The sequence below is a fragment of the Podarcis muralis genome, chromosome 15 (genome assembly GCF_964188315.1).
Source record: "Podarcis muralis chromosome 15, rPodMur119.hap1.1, whole genome shotgun sequence".
NCBI lineage: Eukaryota > Metazoa > Chordata > Lepidosauria > Squamata > Lacertidae > Podarcis > Podarcis muralis.
The window spans coordinates 9067278-9091454 of record NC_135669.1 but is presented as its reverse complement, the minus strand read 5'-3'; the positions used below and the strand labels follow the sequence as shown (position 1 = coordinate 9091454).

Sequence of the window (24177 nt, the reverse complement as noted above, 5' to 3'; positions counted from 1 at the left end):
ACTGGTTGCTGAATGCATATTATTTTCAGACTGTGCTATTAAGAGACTGTGCCTTTTGACAAATTGACTTGTGTTATTTCCTCTGGGAATAATCATCCAAGTAAAACTAGCAAGCTAGGAAGCATGCATATGCATAGTCATATTTACATACAGCTTATTATACATAATACATCCATGTAAGGCTTTCTGGAATTAAATCTCTGTGGAACTACAATCGCTCAAAGAACTTCTCAGATAGTGACTGAGGTCAGTTCACATAAGCGTGGGTCCACTGCTTCATATCACACTGACTGTGAAATTTATCACCACAGACTTTTTCATACACTCTTATGTTATCTCATGCATATTACATTTCAGTGGAGGCAGTTCTTGTGTTTAGCTGTGGCTCATCACCACCAAGTGGTGAGATATCTGGGTGCGTCACCAGTGAGATGCCTAGGTGTTGGTGCATGTGTGAATCAGCTCAGGGCCTGGAAGTACCATTTCAACGGTGCTGATCATGAGGTATCTTTGCTAAATCCTAGAAGCAGCACGAAGTAGAAGAGATGGGTCAATATGCTAAATGGAAAATATGAGCCGACTTTTCCTTGCATATGAACATACAGAAACTTAGATGCTAGATATAGTTACAGTTACAGATAGGTAGCCGTGTTGGTCTGCCATAGTCAAAACAAAAAAATTCCTTCCAGTAGCACCTTAAAGACCAACTAAGTTCGTTCTTGGTATGAGCTTTCGTGTGCATGCACACTTCTTCAGATACACAGTGTATCTGAAGTGTATCTGAAGAAGTGTGCATGCACACGAAAGCTCATACCAAGAACGAACTTAGTTGGTCTTTAAGGTGCTACTGGAAGGAATTTTTTTGTTTAGATATAGTTAGTTTACCAGCTAAAGCCGAGAGGACCAGAGCACTTTGCGAAAAGTCATCCAAACCTTTACCACATAATGACTGGCAAAATGTCAGATCTAAGCTTCCTGACTAAGTGCTGAGCTGAAATAAGTAAATATTGCTCAGAGTACAGGCTCAGCACTGGATCCCAACCTTCTGCAGAGCTCTTCACCCTTCTTCCAGGGTTTGCCTGAACTCATGAGGGCTACAAGTGTGCAGAGGAGAAAGGGCGTACACATGAGTGCCCTGGCTCCTCTCAGACCTCTCTCTCTTAAGGATGATGGTCTGAACAGACTTTTCTAACAGGGATAAGTGAAATCTGTCAGTTTTGCTTTCTCTCAGTTTCTCATTTTTTCCAATCTTAAGTTCAGTTTCCCACATCAGTTTGCAATTATTATTTTTTAAGTCCTTATGAATATTTTGTGAAAATTTATCCCAATATGCACACTTTTGCAAAGCAATGTTCCCCCACCAGGCTTCATTTGTGCATGTTATTTCATGAATATATGCATTTTTGTACATATTACTTGGCTGGAGAACTACATGGCAAAATTCAGAGAAGCGTGAATTTCAAAGGAAGGCTGTGTTTTGGTTTGCATATTGATGTGGAAAGTGTGAATTAGACAGGTTCATCTTGAGATGTAAATTGAATGAAATTTCTCTTTCGTTCCTAGTTTCTATGTGTGTTCAGCTGAGATGGAACCTACCCTATTGGGATCCCTGACTGCACAAAGGCTTCAAAGTGTGTTCATACTGCAGCCCCTTCATGTACAAAGGCCCAAGAGGCACCTGCATTCTTGGGAACATTGGGGGGTAGACCCACTACGACACATCTTCACTTGTTCAGGCAACTTTTTACCTCAATCAATAAACAAATAACTGTAAGCTTTCTTGCTTTCCACTCAATCAAAGACATTGCTCCAGTGCCTCTGGTACAGCAGCTACATTGCCTTAATAGTGTTATGTTCTCAAAGTTTAAACTATTGGCTTATTAGAGTAAATTCTTCCAAGCCTAAAGTAGGTTTGGATAGACTTCATGTTGGATCTACTTTGGGGTTATTGTTTTGTTTTTTTACTACAACCACAAGATCTGCCAATCAGAGCTAGGTGCAAAAGCCATAGTTGGAATTAGAGAGCAAGGTGTTTCTGATCACAATCTGAGCCTAGGAATTTGTTTTCGGCGTGAGAGCTGAACTGAGCTCACAGCCCTTTCACACAGAAGACTGCTCCTGGTTAGTTTCCTTCATTTCAGCCATCTAGCCCTGATGGGGAAAGTCGCTATAGTTAAACATCTGAGATACAACCAGTAGATCCTGAGTTAGAATTATGATGCCATGATACATGTTGTTTGACCCTCAGTCTCTGCTCCCCACCTGCAATTAAGAGGAAGCTAATAATACCAGCTTTACTGGGTTGTTGCAAGGATTCTAGAAATAATGCTAGTGTGATCTTTTAATGATTGATAGGGCTCTTTACATGTCACATTCAGCCCTGTGCCCACCCTTACCTACAAACATCAGATAGGGCTATATCAGGGGTTGTCAAAGTGACACCTGTAGGCACCAGTGTGCTGCCCCCTTCCCCACACATAGCTCTTATGGTGCCCATGAAAAGTCTCAGTAAAATCCCCTTCAAAAAACCATAGTTCCTATGGTTCCCTGGGAAGAGGGATTGATTGGTAAAAGACCCAGGGAACCATAGCTCTGTGAAGGGAACAGTGGTCTCCTAACAACTCTCAGCTCCCAGAATTCATTGGGAGAAAGCCATGACTGTTCAAAGTGGCATAATAGTTTGGGTATCACTGAGATTGCCATTCCAGATTGCAAAATATAAAATGCAAAAACTAGTGACTTGCCTAAGAGAAGCAACATCCCTTCCCCCAAAATCTTTCCACTCCTTCAGTTCCAGGATGACCATAGTCATGGACCACAAAAAACAAAGTGTCTTTAAAAAAACACCATGTACAGCTTGAATGGGCACCTATGTATGTGCAAGCACACCAGCGGTAGGTACTCTATAGCAATCCAGATGATGCTAGACTCCAGCTAGGGATGAAGGGGAATTCATTGGGTTCAGATTTTAATGTGCACCTACCTAATTCACACTTCTCCAACCAATAAACAAACCAAACCAAACCAAACCAAACCAAACCAAACCACAACTGTCCTTCAAGAGTCACATGTCTCTGAATTCAGTGGTGTGGTTCTCCAACCAGAAAAATGTGTGAACAAAAATGCATATATTAATGAAGAATAGCATGCAAAGCCTATGAAAAAATTCCTTGCCAAAATGTGTACATTGAACAAAATTCCATATATTTGAAAGATACATGAGCATGAAGACACACACCTTTTTTGTGCAGACTTTAAAAATAAATAAATGGCAAATCAATGCAAAAATGGGGTGGCATTATCTTAAGGTTAGTGAAATTAGAAACTGAAATTGACATCTGTGTTCCTCTCTAACAGCAGGCTGCACTGCCCAGAGTCAGAACTGATGGGAGCTGAAGGCCAACAGTATATGGAAGGCCACAGGTTGGTCATCCCTGAAATACACAATGCAGAGGAATTATCTGCAGTGCAATGAGATGGAGGACCTGAAGCTCCCACAGTTTCTCTGGTGATTTCTAGTGCTGCGTCATTTACGGTCACGGTAGACAATGTTAATATACTGCTCACGTGTGCAGTCTCTCTGCCAGAAATGCAACCAAGTAGTCCCTTTCCAGTCTTTTCATTAATAATAGATAGCTGAACAATGTTCCTAGCAAGGAAACACAAGGAACTCAACGACAACAAACCCCAAGAAAAAAAGAGACAGCCAGCCAGCCAGCTCAGCCACCTGCACTCGCTTGTTCTAAAAACCACATATCTTGGTTCAAAATCCATACAAAACAGACTGCAGGCTGGATAGTTGTTCCAAACATCCAGAAAGCATCCAGCTCCAATTTGCCTCTGGTGCCTTGTTCCTTCCTTCCATGAGCAATTAGTGTAGCCAATAGAAAACACACATGCTTCAGTTCCAGAAGGCACAGCTAGTTCCAAACAAGTCTAACAAATGCCCAGGATAGGAGCTTGGGAAGAGATCCACTGTTTAAAAAGGTACAGAATTTGGCTTGCCTGTTAATGAGACTCTCTTCTCCCTTTTCTTTGTGAAAAGAAAGAAGTACAAGCGCTCAGCTTCTTCAACGGCTCAACCTTTTTAAAGTTTTAAATTCAGAATAGCAAGTTGGGTTCTGTGGGTTGGACCCAGTCCCATTCAGAGTAGAAGTTAAAAGGACGCGATTGAAAATAAGTGGTATTGGTAATAAGGTTAACAAGAATATGCAAATATGGATTGATAATGGATGAAAATATATAGTTACAATAGGTTAAGATATAGAGTAAAGATAAATGAAAGAGGGTAAGGATTTGCTGAAATGATTTTGTAAATGGGAATACAAAAAGGGGAGGTGTGAGGAGGTCAAGGAAACAAGTAAACGAGCCTAAAGATATTGGAAAATGGATTCACTTTTAATTTTTTTCTTTCTAGCTATTTGTTTTTTGTATTTTATATCTTTTTTCTTCTTTTTTCTATGTGTGCTTTTTAGTTTGTTAATTTTTGTTTTCATTTTCTTTATTCTGTAAACCTATGTTTTTTGTAAAACCTTAATAAATATGCCTTTAAAAAATAAATAAATTCAGAATAGCAAGTTGGGTTCTGTGGGTTGGACCCAGTCCCATTCAGAGTAGAAGTTAAAAGGACACGACTCAGTTGGGTTCATTCATTTCAATGTGTCTACTCTGAGCAGGGCTGACATTGGATTCAGCTCTGCACCCACTTGTTTCCCAGGTCTGCTGATTAAAAAGATAAAAATGCAATTCCTTTTAAATTTTGCCTTCAGGGAAGACATCATTCCTAAACTGATGAGCTGTTGAGTGCTAATGGAAATAGACCTGCAATGGGGCTACTGAGAAAGTCGAAGGTATATCACCATGCTGGCATCTTCACAACAAATGCAACTAAGCCCCCAATAAGGGCTGGACTTTCTCGACAGCCACTGCGGACAAGACCCTTCAACAGCAGTCCTCTTGCTAAGAGGCGAGGATGCCCTGTAGTGTTTTGTTGCAGGTCCCACTCATCACTAATCCAGGTAATCTCTCCCCTACTGAAATTGTGCCACTTGGCTGTTTTAGATGCAAACAAGAGCGCCAGCAGTATCCAAGCAAAGGCACCTACTTCCATAGGCAAACATGTCTTCTTGGAAGTTTGTGTGCAGGATCAAGACAAGAAAAACCCTACAGACATCCCAGGAGCTGCTTCTGCCTCCCCTTTCCCCTGCCCTAAGTCACAGAATGTAGCTTGGTGGCAGGACCCAGCTAGAGCAGTTAGTTTTCTTGCCAGAGGCTACGGCTACAGATCCAAGAATCCCCAGTGGCAATGATACTGCGCATCATTCCCACCAAGGAGAAGGCATAGGGTCAGTGTATGCTGCCATCATCTTCATCTGCCACATGGGTGGGAAAGTATCAATTTGGAGGGAAACTATTATTGTGGGTGGGTTGTACAGGTTAATTGATATTATTGCCATTATTTATGGGACCTGGGTGGCGCTGTGGTCTAAACCACAGAGCCTAGGACTTGCCAAACAGAAGGTCAGCGGTTCGAATCCCCATGACGGGGTGAGCTCCCGTTGCTCGGTCCCAGCTCCTGCCAACCTAGAAGTTCAAAAGCACGTCAAAGTGCAAGTAGATAAATAGGTACCGCTCCAGCAGGAAGGTAAACGGCGTTTCCGTGCACTGCTCTGGTTCGCCAGAAGCGGCTTAGTCATGCTGGCCACATGAACCGGGAGCTGTATGTCGGCGCCCTCGGCCAGTAAAGTGAGATGAGTGCCGCAACCCCAGAGTCGTCCGCGACTGGACCTAACGGTCAGGGGTCCCTATACCTTTAATTATTATTTAGATACACATTCAACACCCTTCCAAACCACCTTGCACAGAAGCATATATTTCCATCCAATTCTTTTTAATAAAATCAAGAAAGGAATGGGGAGGGCGCGGGTCGACCGGCTAGAATAGTTGAGGCTATTCTTGCTGATGCAATCATGAGAATCAATTTTGTTGGGCATCAACTGTGGCCCACATTTCAGCCCCCCCGGCTGTGCTGATCTTCTTGCCACTGCCCTCCATTCAATCCTTCTATTGCCGAGGAAGAGAACCATCAAGCAATGGGAGTGAACAAAAAGAGCAGCTGCTTCTATTGCTTTCTTACTCATTGGCAGTGCTGCGTTTCTAGAAAAAGAGGTGTTGGAACTCACCATGAATGCCTCCCTTGTTCTCTTATGATGGCAATGGCACCCATGGGAGATTGGGTGGCATTGCCACTGGAGATGCTGGAACTGACTTCTGGCTGGAAACAGCCCTGCTCATCAGCCCATTCTTTTTAGGCTGTAGTGGGGATTGGAACCGAAGAGAGTGTGAGAGAAAGTGGGCTACTGCAGGAAGGAGGAAGGAGGCAGCCTAAAACTTGGAGCTTTGCAGAAAGAGAATAGGAGGCTGCCTCGCACTGAGTCAGACAATGGCCAGTTTAGCTCAGTATTGCTGCATCAGCCTTCCCATGTTGTAGTCTAACGACACCTAGGACCAAAGGTTGGGGAAGGAGTTTTTGCAAGTCCTCTCTGGAGGTGTCAGGGATTGGATCTGGATACTTCTGCATAGAAAGCATGGGCTCAATCGATGAACAATGGCCTTTCCACAAATCACACTATATGTTCATTTTTTAAGAAAAGCCTTACAAATTCAGGTAAGTTAAAATTATTATCATCAGGCGTGGCAGAATATTGCAATGCAATATCGACACTCTTATAAATTCTACTCTGCCACATTTAATTTGCACATTATTTGTTTTACAGCATTTCGGACACCCATTGTTATTGTTTGTAAAGTGGTTTACAATATAAATCTATACACGATATAGGTTTTACCTAATAACAACAACAGCCAGAACCTTCATACCCAACCACACTTAAAAACAATCATTGAATTATACTCTCATATGTAAAGAATCAACACATACAATAGTAAATAACAAAATATGCAATGTACTGTACAACTCAGTACTGTTGAACTGACACACACAGCCTTTTTCAAGCAAATGTGTAATTAACTTCTGCTTTCTTGAGAAAAAAATTATTTTCCACCGAGTTCCAATTAACTGTAACCAGGATGAAAAATTTGGCGTTCATTTACAATATGAAGATGTAACCTCATCAAAATGTAATGAATGAAAACCTAAGATTTTGTTTCCTTTTCTTTCTTTCTTTTCAAAAAGAACCCAAACACATAAATGGGATTATCTCAAACTTAAAGCAACTGTTTTGTCAAGCAGCAGCCTCGAAATCTTCTAGGAACAGGTGTTGGTATGCTTCTGAAAGGAAGCAAATGATGGCATAAGGCGAACCTTTTGGAGGTGGAAATTTCTGAAAGGTGCTGGTGGATCATAGAATCATAAGGGACCCAGGGGTCATCTAGTCCAACCCCTTGCAGTGCAGGATTCTCAGCTAAAGCATGCATGACAGATAGCCATCCAACATCTGCTTAAAAACTTCCAAGGAAGTATCCTGCAGGCCCTACACTGGGAACAGTGTCCTGGTGTTAATTTAAAATGTTGCAGCTTTCAAGATATTGGGAAATGTCTGAATTGCAGATTGATGTGCAAATATAACAACAGTGACTGAGAACGTTAAAGAAGGCAGGGAGCAGGGAATGTCGCAGCACACTGCTCCAATAACAGCAATGGACTGGTTGCCATTCAGAATTGCATTGGATTACCTGTTGATGCTGTTTTTCTGTGCTAACATCTGCCAGTCTTTGCCTTTGGCGCTGGGTGTGTCAAAAGTTGCGCATATCCTTTGCCTGATGGAGTAGGGAATCTTGAAGGCTTGCGGACCCATCTGAGCAGGAAAGTTACTGTCATCATGTGCAAAGAATGTGATGGTTTCCTTTTCATTCTACGCACAAAAACAAAACCGTTGTTGAGTTGAGCTCTCTCACTAGTCTAGCTTGTTCAGCTCACTGGAAAGGGCTGTTCCTTGCTTTCTAATGCCGTTAAACAAGAGTTATATTTGCTAAAGAAAAATCACAGGCATTACACTCATTGTACTGGGCTCTGGGTAGAGTCACAGCAGTGCTGAGAAATCTGAAAATGTACTACATTCACTACAGCTAAGTAGAAATGCCAGCGAAATTGAGGGAGGTGATTTGGGTGGTTTTCAGGGACGGCTGACCTTGAGCAACAACAGCACTTCGTACAATCTCAAGAGCTGCCATTTAAGGAAAAGAAAATACACACACTCAGAGATCTCCTTAGAATGATGCTATATGATGGCATTGTTCTATCGTGCGATGATATCTGGGTAGGAAAAGAAAGTGGCCACCAGATGGGGGGAAAGCCTGTTGCTGGAAGCACAATTGGTTGGGATATAAGAAAGGGCAGATTGGTGGCTGCACCCAGGTTATGGAATATATTGCCTTCCCTTCCTATTAGTTTTTATCACTTGGTGAATTTTTTCCTCTTCTGGCAAGTTTTTGCCATGCTGAGCAGATAATGTTTCAGTAAAACAGTAATCTAAACGCATATTTTTAAAAAGGAAACAGGGATTTGGGGGATTTAAACACAAAAATGGGGTCTGCTGTTATTTGTCAGAAAGACCCTGGACAAAAAGGTGAGTTGTATTTTTGTTATACTACAACTTTTGCTTTTATATTGTGCTCTGCTTAGATGTTTAAAATATTAAGCAGTTTATAGGTGCTAATAATAATCATCATCATCATTTTGCAAAAAAGGAGGAACAACGGGTTTGTTTTACTCATCAGATTTAAGGAGAAATCCAGATGTAATTTAAAAAGAAAAAGTATGCCCTTGCATTTTGCTAAGGACATCATCATGTGGACAATGTAAATTATGTCCAGATTTGAGGAGCACTGAGGCAATAATAAACTCCATTTGGGAAGCACCTGCCATTCAGGAAGTACTGAGACCCCCAGGTATAGGATGGTATATAAATTCAATTAATAATAATAATAATAATAATAATAATAATAATAATAATAATAAACAGGATATGCCTCTTGCCTGGGACTTCTGGGTGCTGGCATGATGTAAATACTTCAGGCAAATGGTGCTACAATCCTTTCCGTATAACATTTATGGCACATCTCAAGAGACATCCATGCAAAGTAATAGGAGTGCTGTAGGTTCGTCCTATTTTCTGATTGTTTTTAATTAAATATGCAGCAGATTTGGAGCTCTGCACTTTGAAGATAAGCTGCTGCTACCTGGCTTGTAAAAACACAAGCAATAATATGTGGAAGCAATGAGCCTGTTGTTGAATGAACCATTGAACATGCGAAGGAGGAAGCCAGAATGCATGGAGTGAGCCCTGCTCCCTCAGTGAATTTTTGTGCACTGGGCACAGTCTCCTGTCAGTGCTGGATTGATGTGCATATGAAACAGACATTTAGTGGTGCTATCAGTGTTAGTATGAGAGAGACAAGGAAGACAAATTGTAAGGTTTTCAACATGGGGACACTAGTACTGCTACCATCACCTTGGGGACACGAACCCTGATTGACTACCACTTCTGCCCCATGTTTTATGCACTTTTATTTGGTAGTTTTTATTGCTTCAGGTTACAGACTCTGCTAACCCAGAAATACTACCTCGGGTTAAGAACTTTGCTTCAGGATGAGAAGAGAAATTGTGCTCTGGCAGCACGGCGGCATCGGGAGGCCCCATTAGCTAAATAATAATAATAATAATAACAACAACAACAACAACAACAACAACAACAACAACAACAACAACAACAACAACAACAACAACAACAACAATAATTTATTATTTATACCCCGCCCATCTGGCTGGGCTTCCCCAGCCACTCTGGGCGGCTTCCAAAAGAATATTAAAATACTATAATACATCAAACATTAAAAGCTTCCCGAAACAGGGCTGCCTTCAGATGTCTTCTAAAAGCCTGGTAGTTGTTGTTCTCTTTGACATCTGGTGCAAGGGTGTTCCACAGGGAAGGCGCCACTACCGAGAAGGCCCTCTGCCTGGTTCCCTGTAACTAGTGTTCCCTGTAAAGTAGTGCTTCAGGTAAAGAACAGTTTCAGGTTAAGAACGAACATCCAGAACGAATTAAGTTCTTAACCCGAGGTATCACTGTATATTTTGACCAAGCTGTGGGAGGCAGTGGAGGACAGAAGTGCCTGGCGTGCTCTGGTCCATGGGGTCACGAAGGGTTGGACACGACTAAACGACTAAACAACAGCAACAACAACAACCACTGTATATATTTTAACCAATTCATATGTTTTCATGTTGGATGGTTTATTTTGCAATGAATTTAAAAGGTTAAAACATCTATGATATCAAAACGAATTATTTATCTAATTGGCTATGTGCTGTGGATAAAACACAATGACTGCCTAGCAATGTTTTTCTTGTATCTCTGCTGTATTTTGCTTTCGAAATTGTTTTTGCAGGTCTCTGTGTGTGGTTGTTATCATGTTTTGAAATGAATTGGCATTAAGACTATGGGTCTTATCCTAGTCCTCTTCAGAGTGGATCTGTTGAAGTTAATGGATGGGATTAATTTAGGGTCATGAATTGCAATGGGTCTACTTTGAGCAGAACTTAGTTGGAAACCACCCTATTATTCCAATGATGTACTGGCTTGTTTTTCTTGCTGCTGCGTTGTGAGTCTCTTTGAACCCACTTATGTGGAAAAGCAGAGTGCATGTGGAAATAGTAAATAAATAAACAAAAAAATGTGGGAACCCTACGTACTGAGCTAGATGGGCCAATAGTCTGGCTCAGCAGAAGACAGCTTCCTATGTTCCTATGAGTAAGGTAGACACCTTCGGGCTAATGCCAATCACAATGGGGAGTGTGATTGATGCATGCAGGGTGATCAAGTGGGCAAGGCTCACTTGCTATTTTTCTACGTGTCCCATTGCACTTTCAAACTGAATGCCTAAAGAAAGTTTTTGTATTTCCATCATCTAGAAGCTGGGATCGTTCATAATAATAATAATAATAATAATAATAATAATAATAATTTATTATTTATACCCTGCCCATCTGGCTGGGTCTCCCCAGCCACCCTGGGCAGCTTCCAACAAAGTATTAAAATACAGTGGTCTGTTAAACATTCAGTCAGTAAAGTGTGTGACTCTTAATCTCAGGGTTGTGGATCTGAGCCCTTTGTTGGGCAAAAGATTCCTGTATTGCAGAGGGTTGGATTAGATTACCCTCGTGGTCCCTTCCAACTCTATGGTTATGTGATCTTTTACGTTTGCATCCAGGGGCAAAGTTCGCAACCAGGAGCATCTACTTCCGGGTTAGCGGAGCTCACAACCTGAAGCATTTGTAACCAGAAGCGTTAACCAGAGGTACCACTGTACAGTACATTGTTTATTGCTTTCATTTTATGGATCAATGGTCTCGTAAGATAGTAAAATTCATGTTAAACTGCTGTTTTAGGGGTTGTTTTTAAAAGTCTGGAACGGATTAATCCGTTTCGCATTACTTCCTAAGGGAAAGTGCGCCTTGGTTTTGGAACACTTTGGTTTTGGAATGGACTTCCGGAATGGATTAAGTTTGAGAACCAAGTTGCCACTTTAATTATAATGATGACCTATACCCTGACCTACACATTAGTCCAGGAAGTGAGGGCCAGGTCAGTTCATATCAGCAGGGGGAGGCTCTGTTGGCGCTGACCTGTCACAGGACCTTTTTGGTGACTGCTTCTTGTTTGTGGACTCCCCACCCTGGTGATGAGGCGCATCTGCCTCGATTATTAATAACATTCAGAAACAATTGGAGGGGGGACTATTCCCCTTTACCCAGGCATTTGATGGATGAAGGATACTGCTCCCAGCAACCTTCACATTATTAGATTTGAGAATATATGGCTGTTTTTAGATGTTATAAATTTTTCTAAGTATTTTTTTGTTTTATTTCTATTTATTTTATTTTATTTTATTTTATTTGTGTTGTTTTATTGCCTTGTTGTTTGCCACCCTGAGCTCCTTTGAGAAGAAGAGATGCAAATGTAATGGTTGGAAGAATAAATATCACCATCAGCAAAGATCAACAAGTTTCCTCAAGCATCCTTATTCATTCTGGTGAATGTCCTTAGTTCAATTCGGACCACTTTTAATCAGCATTGAGAATGAATGTTCAACTTCCCTCTACAAGCATAATTTCTGTGGAAAATATAATGTGTCAAAGTAGGGAATGGATGATGGGAACTCGCCTCGAGAATTGATGTCTGGATCTGCAGGATTTGTTCATGGCCCTTGACTTGTCTGACACAGATTTTGCACGAGAGCTGAGTGGTGGCAGGAGTGTAGCGCTCCAGTGAAAAGGCACAGTGGAGTGGCTGCTGGTTATTGCGCCACACACGAGAGAAAGGAACTTCCTAGGGAGAAAAAGAAAAAGAAGAAGGGTCACTAGTTTACAAGGTAAGAAACCAAAGCACACAACAACAAAAGCCATAGGAATATAGGAAGTGCCATTCGTCCACCTAGTTCAGTGTTGTCCACACTGGCTGGTAGCATTTCTCTCGGGTTTCAGGCTTTCCCCAGATCTTGTTTGTGCAAGGAAGAAAGCTCTACCACCAAACTATATTCCAGGGGTCGGCAAGGCTTACCGGGCATGGGCCGGATCACTCCCATGGAGATCCTCTGTGGGCTGGACCGGTGCAGCGCGACGCCGCAAATCGCATCTGTGCATGTCCGCGATGCCAGAAATTGCTTCTGCGCATGTCCAGACGCCAAAAATTGTGCCTGCGCAGAAGCAATTTTGGGTGTCTGGGCATGCGTAGAAACAATTTCCGGTGCCACAGACATGCGCAGATGCGATTTCCGGCATCTGGGCATGTGCAGAAGTGATTTCCGGAGCCGCAGAAGAGAGTCCCCGTGCCATGCTTTGACAGTTAATAATAATAATAATAATAATAATAATAATAATAATAATAATAATAATAATAATAATTTATTATTTATTATTTGTACCCCGCCCATCTGGCTGGGTTTCCCCAGCCACTCTGGGCGGCTTCCATAGAAACCAAAAAACACTAAAATATCATACATTAAAAACTTCCCTGAACAGGGCTGCCTTAAGATGTCTTCTGAATGTCAGGTGGTAGTTTATCGTTTTGACATCTGCTGGGAGGGCGTTCCACAGGGCGGGCACCACTACCGAAAAGGCCCTCTGCCTGGTTCCCTGTAGCTTTGCTTCTCGCAATGAGGGAACCGCCAGAAGGCCCTCGGAACTGGACCTCGGCGTCCGGGCAGAACGATGGGGGTGGAGACGCTCCTTCAGGTATACTGGGCCGAGGCCGTTTAGGGCTTTAGAGGTCAACACCAACACTTTGAATTGTGCTCGGAAACGTACTGGGAGCCAATGTAGGTCTTTCAAGACTGGTGTTATGTGGTCTTGGCAGCCGCCCCCAGTCACCAGTCCAGGTTTAGTGCAGCGCACAGGGACTCACGGCTCAGTTGGGGAGCAGCTTGTGGGTCAGCTAAACGGCCTCCGTAGGCCTCTTCCGGCCCATAGGCTGCAGGCTGGGGAGCCCTGCTATATTCCTTCCACAAGGACTGTACACACACCAGTTGAGGGGTCATGCACCTGATCTTGTAAGTCAGCTCCAAGCCACGCCACCATAAGCTTTTAGGTGTTACAAGATTCTCCGGTTTGAGATTTCAGAGCCTAAACAGCAGCTGACCCGAGTCTGAGAATTGTACCTGTGGGGCAGCTTAGTTGGAGGGACAGCAAATTGGCCCTAGATCACCCATGTGATGAGTGGAGATTTGAACCCAGCTCTCCATCCTTTAGCTGCCCCTGCTCCACTTGTTCTGATGGAGACACTTCCAAATTATTTCCAACTTTCCAGTCTTAAAATCTTTGTAGGGTTTTCCCTGCCTCTAGTGCTGACCAAGGCTGAGTTTAGCCGGAAGCTGCAACCAACTTAATATTGATGTAATTAATAGCAAACTTCAGGAGCAGGCCGTGACAATTTACAGTGGCTGCTGAACTAGCAGATTATTATGCTGTTATAACGGCTTTTAAAGCAACCCCACAGCAGCAGAACAGCATCAACAGAACTGTGTTGGATAAGTGAGTTTTGGTTTACAGGGATTGTATAAGGTGACTAGAGCAAATCTGGTTCAACTTTAGCCATAGCAGATCAGAACTCTGTACTGTTTTATAAACTAACTAGGTGACTACATGATTTATTTATTTTTAAGCACTGCTTGGGGTGGCCAATTTCAGTTTTTCTCAATTTCTCTTTTTTCAGATCTCCAGTTCTCCACATTTCTGTATCAGTTTGCATAAAAAAGACACTCTGATGAAAAGGCACCAGCCTTTAAATGCACATCCTTCCAAACATGCATTTTTGAAAACAATTTCTCCTAATATTCTTGCATGTTATTTCACTAATGCAGGCATTTTCATCCACACTTTCCCATAATGCTAACATTTTTGGACACAATATTTGGCCAGAGAAGTACCTTCACAAAAAATTGGAGAAGTAAGAATGCAAAGGGATTGTTATATTTTGCTTTGTATATCATCTCTGGATGTATGAACACTGAAAGTTTGCATTAATATGTGACCCAAATAGAATTTCTTCCCCATTGTTAGGATGTGTAACTCACAACTAGCTTGGCCTCAATTCATGCATGCCCCCTATAATATATTTTTCGATTTCAAAGATTGCCTTCAACAAGTCCCAGAGGAAAACTGGGAAAAACATCTTTTGGGGCAGCAATCTCGTGCAAGAGCTTAGCCTCCCAAACAGTTGAAGAGTATGAAATTGATCGATCGATCGATCAATCAATCAATCAATCAATCAATGGGAAGCAGATAAAGGGAGAAGGGAGGGAGACACACAAACACACACAGGGAGAGATTGAGAGCAGAAACAAAAACTGCGACTCTGTCTCAGATTCCTTCCAGTTTGCTAGGGGTTCAGGAGTAGTCAACCTTTTTATACCTACCGCCCACTAATGCATCTTTCTTGATGGTAAGATTTCCTTACCGCCCACCAGTGCTAGATGGAAGGAGGATTCGGCTTGTGCCGTAGAACCCTCTACCACCTACCTAGAATCCTGAAATGCCCACTAGTGGGCGGTAGGGTCCAGTTTGACAACCCCTCGGTTATACAAAGTGATAAACTAAAGTACTATATTTAGAACCAGACTCAGTGAGTAGAAGAGACATCAATGGTAATAAAGTAAACAGTATAAACTATCTATATCTGTATTTATATATCTACACACACACACACACACACACACACACACACACACACAGGCACAGCAACTGTAATTAAGTTTATTCTTTATTCCAGAGAAATTATCTTCCCCTTTCATAGGGGAGTAGAGGAAGAGAGTGGGTGGGTACGAGAAAGAGACTGTCACTGAGCTGCAAACAATTTTGAAGAAAATGAACAGGCTAGAACAAAGCACAACAACAGTGATGAGTGTGAAAAGGGGAAACTTCAGGTTTGATCTCCCATTATACTGAGGCTCACAACATCCTCTAGCTGAAGCCAGACCCTTAATCTGCCAAGATGCAAGCCATGGTTGAACAAGCAGGTCCCCTTTGCATTTGTAAAGTGACTGCAGAATTTTTATATGCTTGCTCTTTTCCCCAATCCATTCCCTGCCTCCATCACAAGTATGGCCACGCTGCTTTGTTCCAAACCAGGTGTGTGTGTGTGTGCTCCAGTAATTGCCTCCAGCCAGTGACCCTGCCCTCCTGAGCAAAAGACCACAGAGCATGTAGTTTTGCATGCAGAAGGTCCCACGTTCAATTTCTGGCATTTCCAGGGTAGGTTTGGGAAAGATTTCTGGTTGAAACTCTCAGTGTCCACTGTCAATCAGTAGACAGTAGCGAGCTAGAAGAGCCAGCGATCTGGCTCTGTCTAAGGCAGCTTCCTCTACTCCTATGAATAAGTCCATCCTGCAGAAAGGGAAGAAGACAGACGAAGAGGCCTGATCTAGCTTGATTGTCGGCCACCAGCCACCCTTGGGAGGGATCTCAGGAAAATGAGAGAGGCAGGCTAAAAGGAAAACATCCAAAGCTTGCTTCTGTTCCAACCTTGTGGGAAGGATCCTAATCACTTGCTATAAGTTTATATTGATTTTTGTTGTTAAAAATGTGTGTTGTTGACCTTACTGTTGCTACCTTACCAGCTGGGCTGCTGTACAGTCATAACTTGGGTTACAGATGCTTCAGGTTGCATTTTTTTTGGGTTACGGACCGCCGAAACCAGGAAGTACTGGAACGGGTTACTTCCAGGTTTTGGTGGTCGCACATGTGCAAAAGTGATAAATCGTGCTTTGTGCATGCGCAGAAGCGCAACCCACACGTGCGCAGAAGCACCACTGCGGGTTGCGAACACTGTGGGTTGCGAACGTGCATCCCACACGGATCACGTTCGCAACCCGAGCATCCACTGTATTCCTGAAACTCATTCATCTTCCACCTGCTTCCTCTTCTTCCCCTAGCCTGAACCTTTGCTCCAGTGCTCTGTGGGGCTACTCCCAGCCCCCTCCACAATTCTTTCTTGGGCAAAGATTCTGCTGGGGTGCTTTTGTGCACCATACTGGAGGTCCGATTAGAGCAGGGGTGAGGAACCTCTGGCCCATGAGCTAAATCTTGCCCTGCCTTTGGGAACATAAGAATGTTTTCCCTAAACCATGCCTTATCTGCCCCACCAGCTGATTTTGGATTGACTTATCAATCTCCAAGGACGCAGATGGTGCAGTGGGTTAAACCACAGATCCTAGGACTTGCCGATCAGAAGGTCCCAGCGACGGGGTGAACTCCCGTTGCTCGGTCCCTGCTCCTGCCAACCTAGCAGTTTGAAAGCACATCAAAGTGCAAGTAGCTAAATAGGTACCTCTCTGGCAGGAAGGTAAACGGTGTTTCCGTGTGCTGCTCTGGTTCGCCAGAAGCGGCTTAGTCATGCTGGCCACATGACCCGGAAGCTGTATGCAGGCTCCCTTGGCCAATAAAGTGAGATGAGCGCCGCAACCCCAGAGTCGGTCACAACTGGACTTAATGGTCAGGGTTCCCTTTACCTTTATCAATCTCCAAAACTCTCTGTGCCTCACTTGTTCTTTTGTGTTTTTGGGTGAATAGTATGTTCACGGGGAGCATGCTGTTCTCAGTCCAACTTTTCATACAAAGTGGGCTGGCAAAAGTAGCTCGACACAGAACCTGCGGACCGCACACTGCCTTGTGTGGGACAAGGCCAAGCTTTGATGTCCCCCAGCCCTCACACTGCCTTCCCAAAGGTGGATAAGTGAGGTGCTGGGCTTTGGGAAGGAGATGCTCAACTCTGGCAGGGTCCTAGGGCCCTCCCGCCTTATTCCCAAAGTTGGAAACAAGGCTTTGCAAAGGAGGACTCTAGGATCCCGTCAAAGCCCTCACGCCTCCTTTCCAAAGCCCAGCACCTCACATTGCGAAGGCAAAGGTGCTGAGGGCCACAAAAAGGGCATTGAGGGCTGCTTGTGGTCTTTGTGTTGGACTGCCCTGTTCTAGTAGAACCTGTTAGGATATTTCCGTTCCACCTTAAAAAGGGAGCAGGCTGTTGTGTGTCACAAGCCTGTGTACTTCCTGCTCACAGGGAGTTTCCGTTTTGTATATAGCTTTTGTTTCTGGCTGTTTCCTCGAGCAGTCACGTTTTTCCTTTGTTCTGACCAACCAGTGGCATAGCGTGGGGGGTGCAGGGGGGGACGGCCGCACCAGGCGCAACATCTGGGGGGGGCGCTCGCACTCGCAGCTCTCTGCCCCTACCTGGCTCACTCACTCTCTCTCACTACAGTGCTGGCTGTGCGAATCCGATCCGAGCCGCTGGGTCGCCGCCCACTGTGTGTGTGTGGGGGTGCCAGGCATGCGGTGCGGTGCGGAGAGAGAGCGAGGGACTATCTGGGGGAGGGACAGTGCAGCAGCCACCCAGCGCAGCGCTGAGCGCGGGAGAGAACCATACTATTTTACTTTAATTACATCAGTATTTTCATAACAAATACATGTGCTTAGGGGGTAAGGGTTTCTTTAACTAATCTAGTGGAAGGGACTCAAGTGCTAAAATCCATGGGTTAGGGGGCGCAAATTACTTGCCTTGCCCCGGGTGCTGACAACCCACGCTACGCCACTGTGACCAACGTTGAATAAAGCTGTAAAATATGGTCTCCTGGGTGAATCTTCTGTTGTGGACACTCTGTGAAAAGGGCGTGCACGAGTCCTGGAATGTGCCTGAGGCTACCGTCACTAATTGACTGATGCTGTTCTACAGGAGATCAATGGATCGGCTGGAGCTGGCGTATAGGCTGCCTGATGCCTTTGTCTCCCTGGCAGTATCCCAACAGAACCTTCTATGCAGGGCCAGCCCTACTGTTTGTGAGACTGTGGCAGCCACCTCAGGCAGCTTATTTGGGGTGGCATTAAATGAAAAATTGCAAGACCATTGCCCTCACCAGCTCAGTGTTGTGACACTTTGGAGTCTAAAGCACCAAAAGAGGTTTGTCTTTCCCCGCTCCCCCTGCTCTTTTCAGTCTTCACGCTTTATCAGACTGTTTGGTCCACAGCAGCTAATAATACAGAACAAATTGCAACTTCACAGCCAAATGCTTGCAAACAGGAAACAAGGACATAGATGTCTATTATCATCAGCACCACAACAGTTGTAACAACAAGAGCGGCAATACCAGCAGCCATCCAGCATAGCAACGGACATCTGACTGCAGAGTTTTTTTTCATAAATCTCTGTAGCAAGAAGATTTGGGGTTATGAGGTTCAATGTGAGCTGTGTTTTTATTTTTGTTTTACACAAAGAGTATTAGAGATTCAGCAAAATGTGCTCCTCATCAACAAGGAGGTCTGGAACTTGTATTAACTGAGTTGCATATCTTCTTTTTTTTAAAGACACGTGATAAGGTGGGATATGATAAGGTTACAATCACTCCATACATTGAAAGCATCATGCTACCAGTGCTACAGTTCCCAGGGAACTCTGGGAATTGTAGTTCTATGAAGGGAATAGGGGCCTCTTAACCACTCTCAGAACTTTTAACAAACTACAGAACTCCCAGAATTCTTTGGGGCGTGCCACGGCTGTTTAAAGTGGTATCACAATGTTTTAAATCTATGGTATGAATGTGGCCTTAAACGCGACTCTTAATCTCAGGGTTGTAGGTTGAAGCCGGACGTTGGGCAAAGGATTCCTGCACTGCAGGGAGTTGGACTAGATCAGTGTTTCCCAACCTTGGGCCTCCAGCTGTTTTTGAACTACAATTCCCATCATCCCTGACCACTGGCCTTGCTAGCTAGGGATGATGGGAGTTGTAGTCCAAAAACAGCTGGAGGCCCAAGGTTGGGAAACACTGGACTAGATGACCCTCATGGTCCCTTCCAACTCTACAATTCTACAATGGGAGGCCCCATTAGCTAAAGTGGTGCTTCAGGTTAAGAACAGTTTCGGGTTAACTGTGTCCAGTTCTGGGCACCACAGTTCAAGAAGGACACTGACAAACTGGAACGTGTCCAGAGGAGGGCAACCAAAATGGTCAAAGGCCTGGAAACGATGCCTTATGAGGAACGGCTAAGGGAGCTGGGCATGTTTAGCCTGGAGAAGAGGAGGTTAAGGGGTGATATGATAGCCATGTTCAAATATATAAAAGTATGTCATATAGAGGAGGGAGAAAGGTTGTTTTCTGCTGCTCCAGAGAAGCGGACACGGAGCAATGGATCCAAACTACAAGAAAGAAGATTCCACCTAAACATTAGGAAGAACTTCCTGACAGTAAGAGCTGTTCGACAGTGGAATTTGCTGCCAAGGAGTGTGGTGGAGTCTCCTTCTTTGGAGGTCTTTAAGCAGAGGCTTGACAACCATATGTCAGGAATGCTCTGATGGTGTTTCCTGCTTGGCAGGGGCTTGGACTCGATGGCCCTTGTGGTTTATTCCAACTCTATGATTCTAAGAACGGACCTCCGGAACGAATTAAGTACATAACCAGAGGTACCACTGTACTCGAATACTCGAATCTGGGAGCTCTGCAGTGAAGCTGCTCAGGATGGACAATAGAAAGAATTTCAGCACACAAACCAGAAGTATTCAAAGGAGAAGAGTGTGGGGGGGGGGGACCATTGACCCTAAGAAGAGTGAGCAAGAAACACAAGGCTAAAAAATGCAAACAACACCAAGATTAAATCAAAAGGAATAAATGAGAAAGGAACGGGAAGGAAGGAGTGGATAGGAACTAGGCTGTACTTGGAAGGTAAGCAAAACAAGGAAGCAAAACCTTTCCACCTGAACTCTTATGTTCCTGCTCCTCAGAGACAGAACTTGCCAAAGAGCAAGAAGCAGGCTGTTTATTTACTTTCAACGTTCCTCTCCCAAAGCACTGAGACTGGAGCATCTTGGCAGAATCATTCCCTCTCATTACAAGTGTGACTTGCCAGTCACAACAAAGCTATCCCTACCTGGGAATTTGCTCTCCTTTCACCACTCCCTGCTAAGCTTAGAGATATTAGTTTCACATTTAGTCTGCAGTATTATTATTTTTCAATGTCCAAATTGAATTCTGGTAACTGGGATGTGGTTTTTGCTGGTGGTTTCCCTTTGGTGAACCAAAGAATAGTTTGGCTAAAGTGGGATGACCAAAGAAAACGGCGAGAACGCCCTGCTTTGACCTTGCGTACATTCTTGTAATGGATTTCCCTGTGCTAGTGATGTCACAGGGATCCAAAAAGCTCATTGCTCCTCAGGAAGCCAGGTTGCAATAATAGTAATGGGATAATTGATTGGTAAACAAAACGGAGCCCACCAGATGCTGGTTTTGAAATTGTAAAGGATCTTTCTTTCAAACAGCTGGTTATCCCACAGAATTGCAAATGAAAATAGACAGAACAATGGCACTTGCAGGATGAGTCAGACAACCTCAAGCTATACTCATTGTTCTCAAGTAGTAACCTTCCAGATGACTCATCCTGGACTGACTACCTGCCCATACTACTGCTCCCTAGAACTTCCTAAGATTTCACCAAAGCCTTTTTTCACACACCCCAATTTTTACCCAATCCCCTGTTCTCTTCATGTGATCCCTTCCCATAGGTCATTCTTCAATTTCCCTGGACATGCTTTTGGCTTCGCTACAAGTCCACTTAAAAAGGTAAAGGGCGCCCTGACTGTTCGGTCTAGTCGTGGACAACTCTGAGGTTGTGGTGCTCATCTCACTTTACTGGCTGAGTGAGCCGGCGTACAGCTTCCAGGTCATGTGGCCAGCATGACTAAGCCGCTTCTGGAGAACCAGAGCAGCGCACAGAAACACAATTTACCTTCCCGCTGGAGCGGTACCTATTTATCTACTTGCACTTTTCATGTGCTTTCAAACTGCTAGGTTGGCAGAAGCACGGACCGAGCAATGGGAGCTGGCAATTGCGGGGATTCAAACCACCGACTTTCTGATCAGCAAGCCCTAGGCTCTGTGGTTTAGACCACAGTGCCATCCGCGTCCCTTCTACAAGTCCACAAGCAGGTTTTAGCATTGCTTTGGGCTTCTTCTTTACTTTTCTGCTCTCCTTGAACACACCCTGCAAAACTCTCTGAAGATCCTCCTTATGTTGCTCCCGTCTGAGCAACCATTCTACATACTCCAGGAACTTGAAACCTAAGGCTTGGTATTTCTGTGACTGTGCTTTAATAAAGTTTTGAAATCACTTTGGGTATAGATTCCTGAGCTCAGTGTCTGGGTCCTAGCTCTCCCATATCACCCCCCCCCCCAAGAGAGGTAATTCAAAAGTATCTTATCTGACTGAATTCCGCTCCCCCTTTAATATAGAACTCTCATTTCTCTAAGTTAGATGTGTGCTTGTAATAAAATATTGCTTTGTGTACCCAGTATGGTAAAGGTATGCTGCTGTGTTTTATTGTTAAAATTACCTTTATTCTTCATAATCAATTCTTTGTTTTTCTATAGTCTCCAAGCAGGCACACCATTGTAATTTATTTTTTTGGGGGGGTGTTCTCATACACAGGCTTAGTGCTCTGCTTGATTCCAGCTAAAGATCCCTTTTGGGGGAGCACATTTTTGGGATTGCACAAGAGCTCAAAACCCAAAGAAGGAGGTGAAGCCGGAGCCCCCAGAGATGGAGAAGGGGGAACTGCTGCTGGTACAAGAGACAGGGGGCTGGGCAGGGAAGCCTTAGTGGGCTTGCAAGGGAGTGCAGCACCAAAAGAATCACATTCTGATTTTAATCGGTGGAAGGTTGGCGGTTCGAATCCCCAAGATGGGGTGAGCTCCCGTTGCTCAGTCCCTGCTCCTGCCAACCTAGCAGTTCGAAAGCACAAAGTGCAAGTAGATAAATAGGTACCGCTCCGGTGGGAAGGTAAACAGCATTTCCATGTGCTGCTCTGGTTCGCCAGAAGTGGCTTAGTCATGCTGGCCATATGGCTGGCTCCCTCGGCCAGTAAAGCGAGATGAGCACGCAACCCCAGAGTCATCCGTTACTGGACCTAACGGTCAGGAGTACCTTTACCTTTACCTTTAACTTAGGTTCATTAATTTCAATTGGTCGACTTTGTGTAGATACAGTCCTGCACAATTTCATTATGCCAGCCTTCCCCAATCACAGCCAACTGGCAAGGAATAATGGGAGCTATAATGGAACAATATCTGGAGAGCAACAGTTTGGGAAAGAATATCACTAGCTGGTATCTCAATTTACTTATTTTTGTCTTCCCTTCCCTTTTCTTTTGGTACCATGCTACTTAAGAATATCTAGGGCTGAGCCAAAATTTCTTAGGAATGAATTGCCTGACTACTTTTTTTTTTTTTGGAAAAGTATTCTTTTTCAAGTTCCTTGCAAACCGGCAGAAAATGTCAGTCCTCCTGTGGAGATTATTCTGCAAAATAACCTCACCAGTGTCACCATCTGTGAATTTTGGATGAAACTGTGGATCCAATTCTAATTTTATTATTATTATTTTGTTGTTGAAGGAAGCAATGGGCTTGGCATCTACTGCTTCCAGCCCTTCTCCCTTAGCCCATCGCTTCCTTCATCTACCAGAATGAACAAGTCTCCAAAAACCGTTGGGGGAATTTCATCTTCCCTCCAAGAACATTCTGAAAAATGCCCCCCTCCAAATGTTAACACCCACAATAGAACATATAATGTCAGAAAGACATTTTTACGTATCCCTAAGCCATGTGTATCTGCAAAACATTCAGTTTGGGCCTATGTCTATTTGATCAGTTGCAAGATTGGCAAGTCAGTTAGTTACTAGCCAAATACTGACAACTGGACAGCAATTTATGTGACCACAGAAAGACAGGCTACCTCTCTTTTAAATTGGAACCAGTGAAGCTGGTGAAGGTCCTGTGTGAGTGTCTGGAGGTGTTTGGAGGATGGATGGCAGCTAACAGATTGAGGTTGAATCCTGACAAAACAGAAGTACTGTTTTTGGGGGACAGGGGGTGGGTGGGGGTGGGGGACTCCCTGGTCCTGAATGGGGTAATTGTGCCCTGAAGGACCAGGTGTGCAGCCTGGGCATCATTTTGGACTCACAGTTGTCCATGGAGGTGCAGGTCAATTCTGTGTCCAGGGCAGCTGTTTACCAGCTCCATCTGGTACGCAGGCTGAGACCCCACCTGCCCGTAGACTGTCTCGCCAGCGTGGCACATGCTCTAGTTATCTCCTGCTTGGACTACTGCCATGCGCTCTACATGGGGCTACCTTTGAAGGTGACCGAGAAACTACAACTAATCCAGAATGCGGCAGCTAGACTGGTGACTTGGAGTGGCCGCCAAGACTATATAACACCAGTCCTGAGAGACCTGCATTGGCTCCCAGTATGTTTCCGAGCACAATTCAAAGTGTTGGTGCTGATCTTTAAAGCCTAAACTGTATACCTGAAGGAGCATCTCCACCCCTATCATTCTGCCTGGACACTGAGGTCCAGCTCCGAGGTCTAGCTTCTGGTGGTTCCCTCACTGCGAGGTTACAGAGAACCAGGCATAGGGCCTTCTCTGTAGTGGCGCCCACCCTGTGGAATGCCCTCCCATCGGATGTCAAGGAAATAAACAACTATCCAACTTTTAGAAGACATCTGAAGGCAGCCCTGTTTAGGTAAGTCTTTAATGTTTGAAGCTTTATTCTGATTTTAATGTTTTAATGTTCTGTTGAAAGCTGCCCAAAGTGGGGAAACCCAGCCAGAAGGGCAGGGTAGAAAT

At 44.1% G+C, this 24177-nt stretch overlaps 1 protein-coding gene across 5 annotated transcripts in view; it reads right to left on the bottom strand.

The window, feature by feature from the left end:
* Positions 1–24177, bottom strand: part of UNC5D (unc-5 netrin receptor D) — a 422213-nt gene that overhangs the window by 4209 nt on the left and 393827 nt on the right. For all 5 annotated transcript variants that reach the window (XM_028707671.2, XM_028707672.2, XM_028707674.2 and 2 more), the window contains 2 exons: positions 12186–12350; positions 7696–7874 (listed from right to left, as the gene is read on the bottom strand). In XM_028707671.2, coding sequence (XP_028563504.2) covers positions 7696–7874; positions 12186–12350 — 344 coding nt within the window. The remainder of the gene's footprint in view (positions 1–7695; positions 7875–12185; positions 12351–24177) is intronic.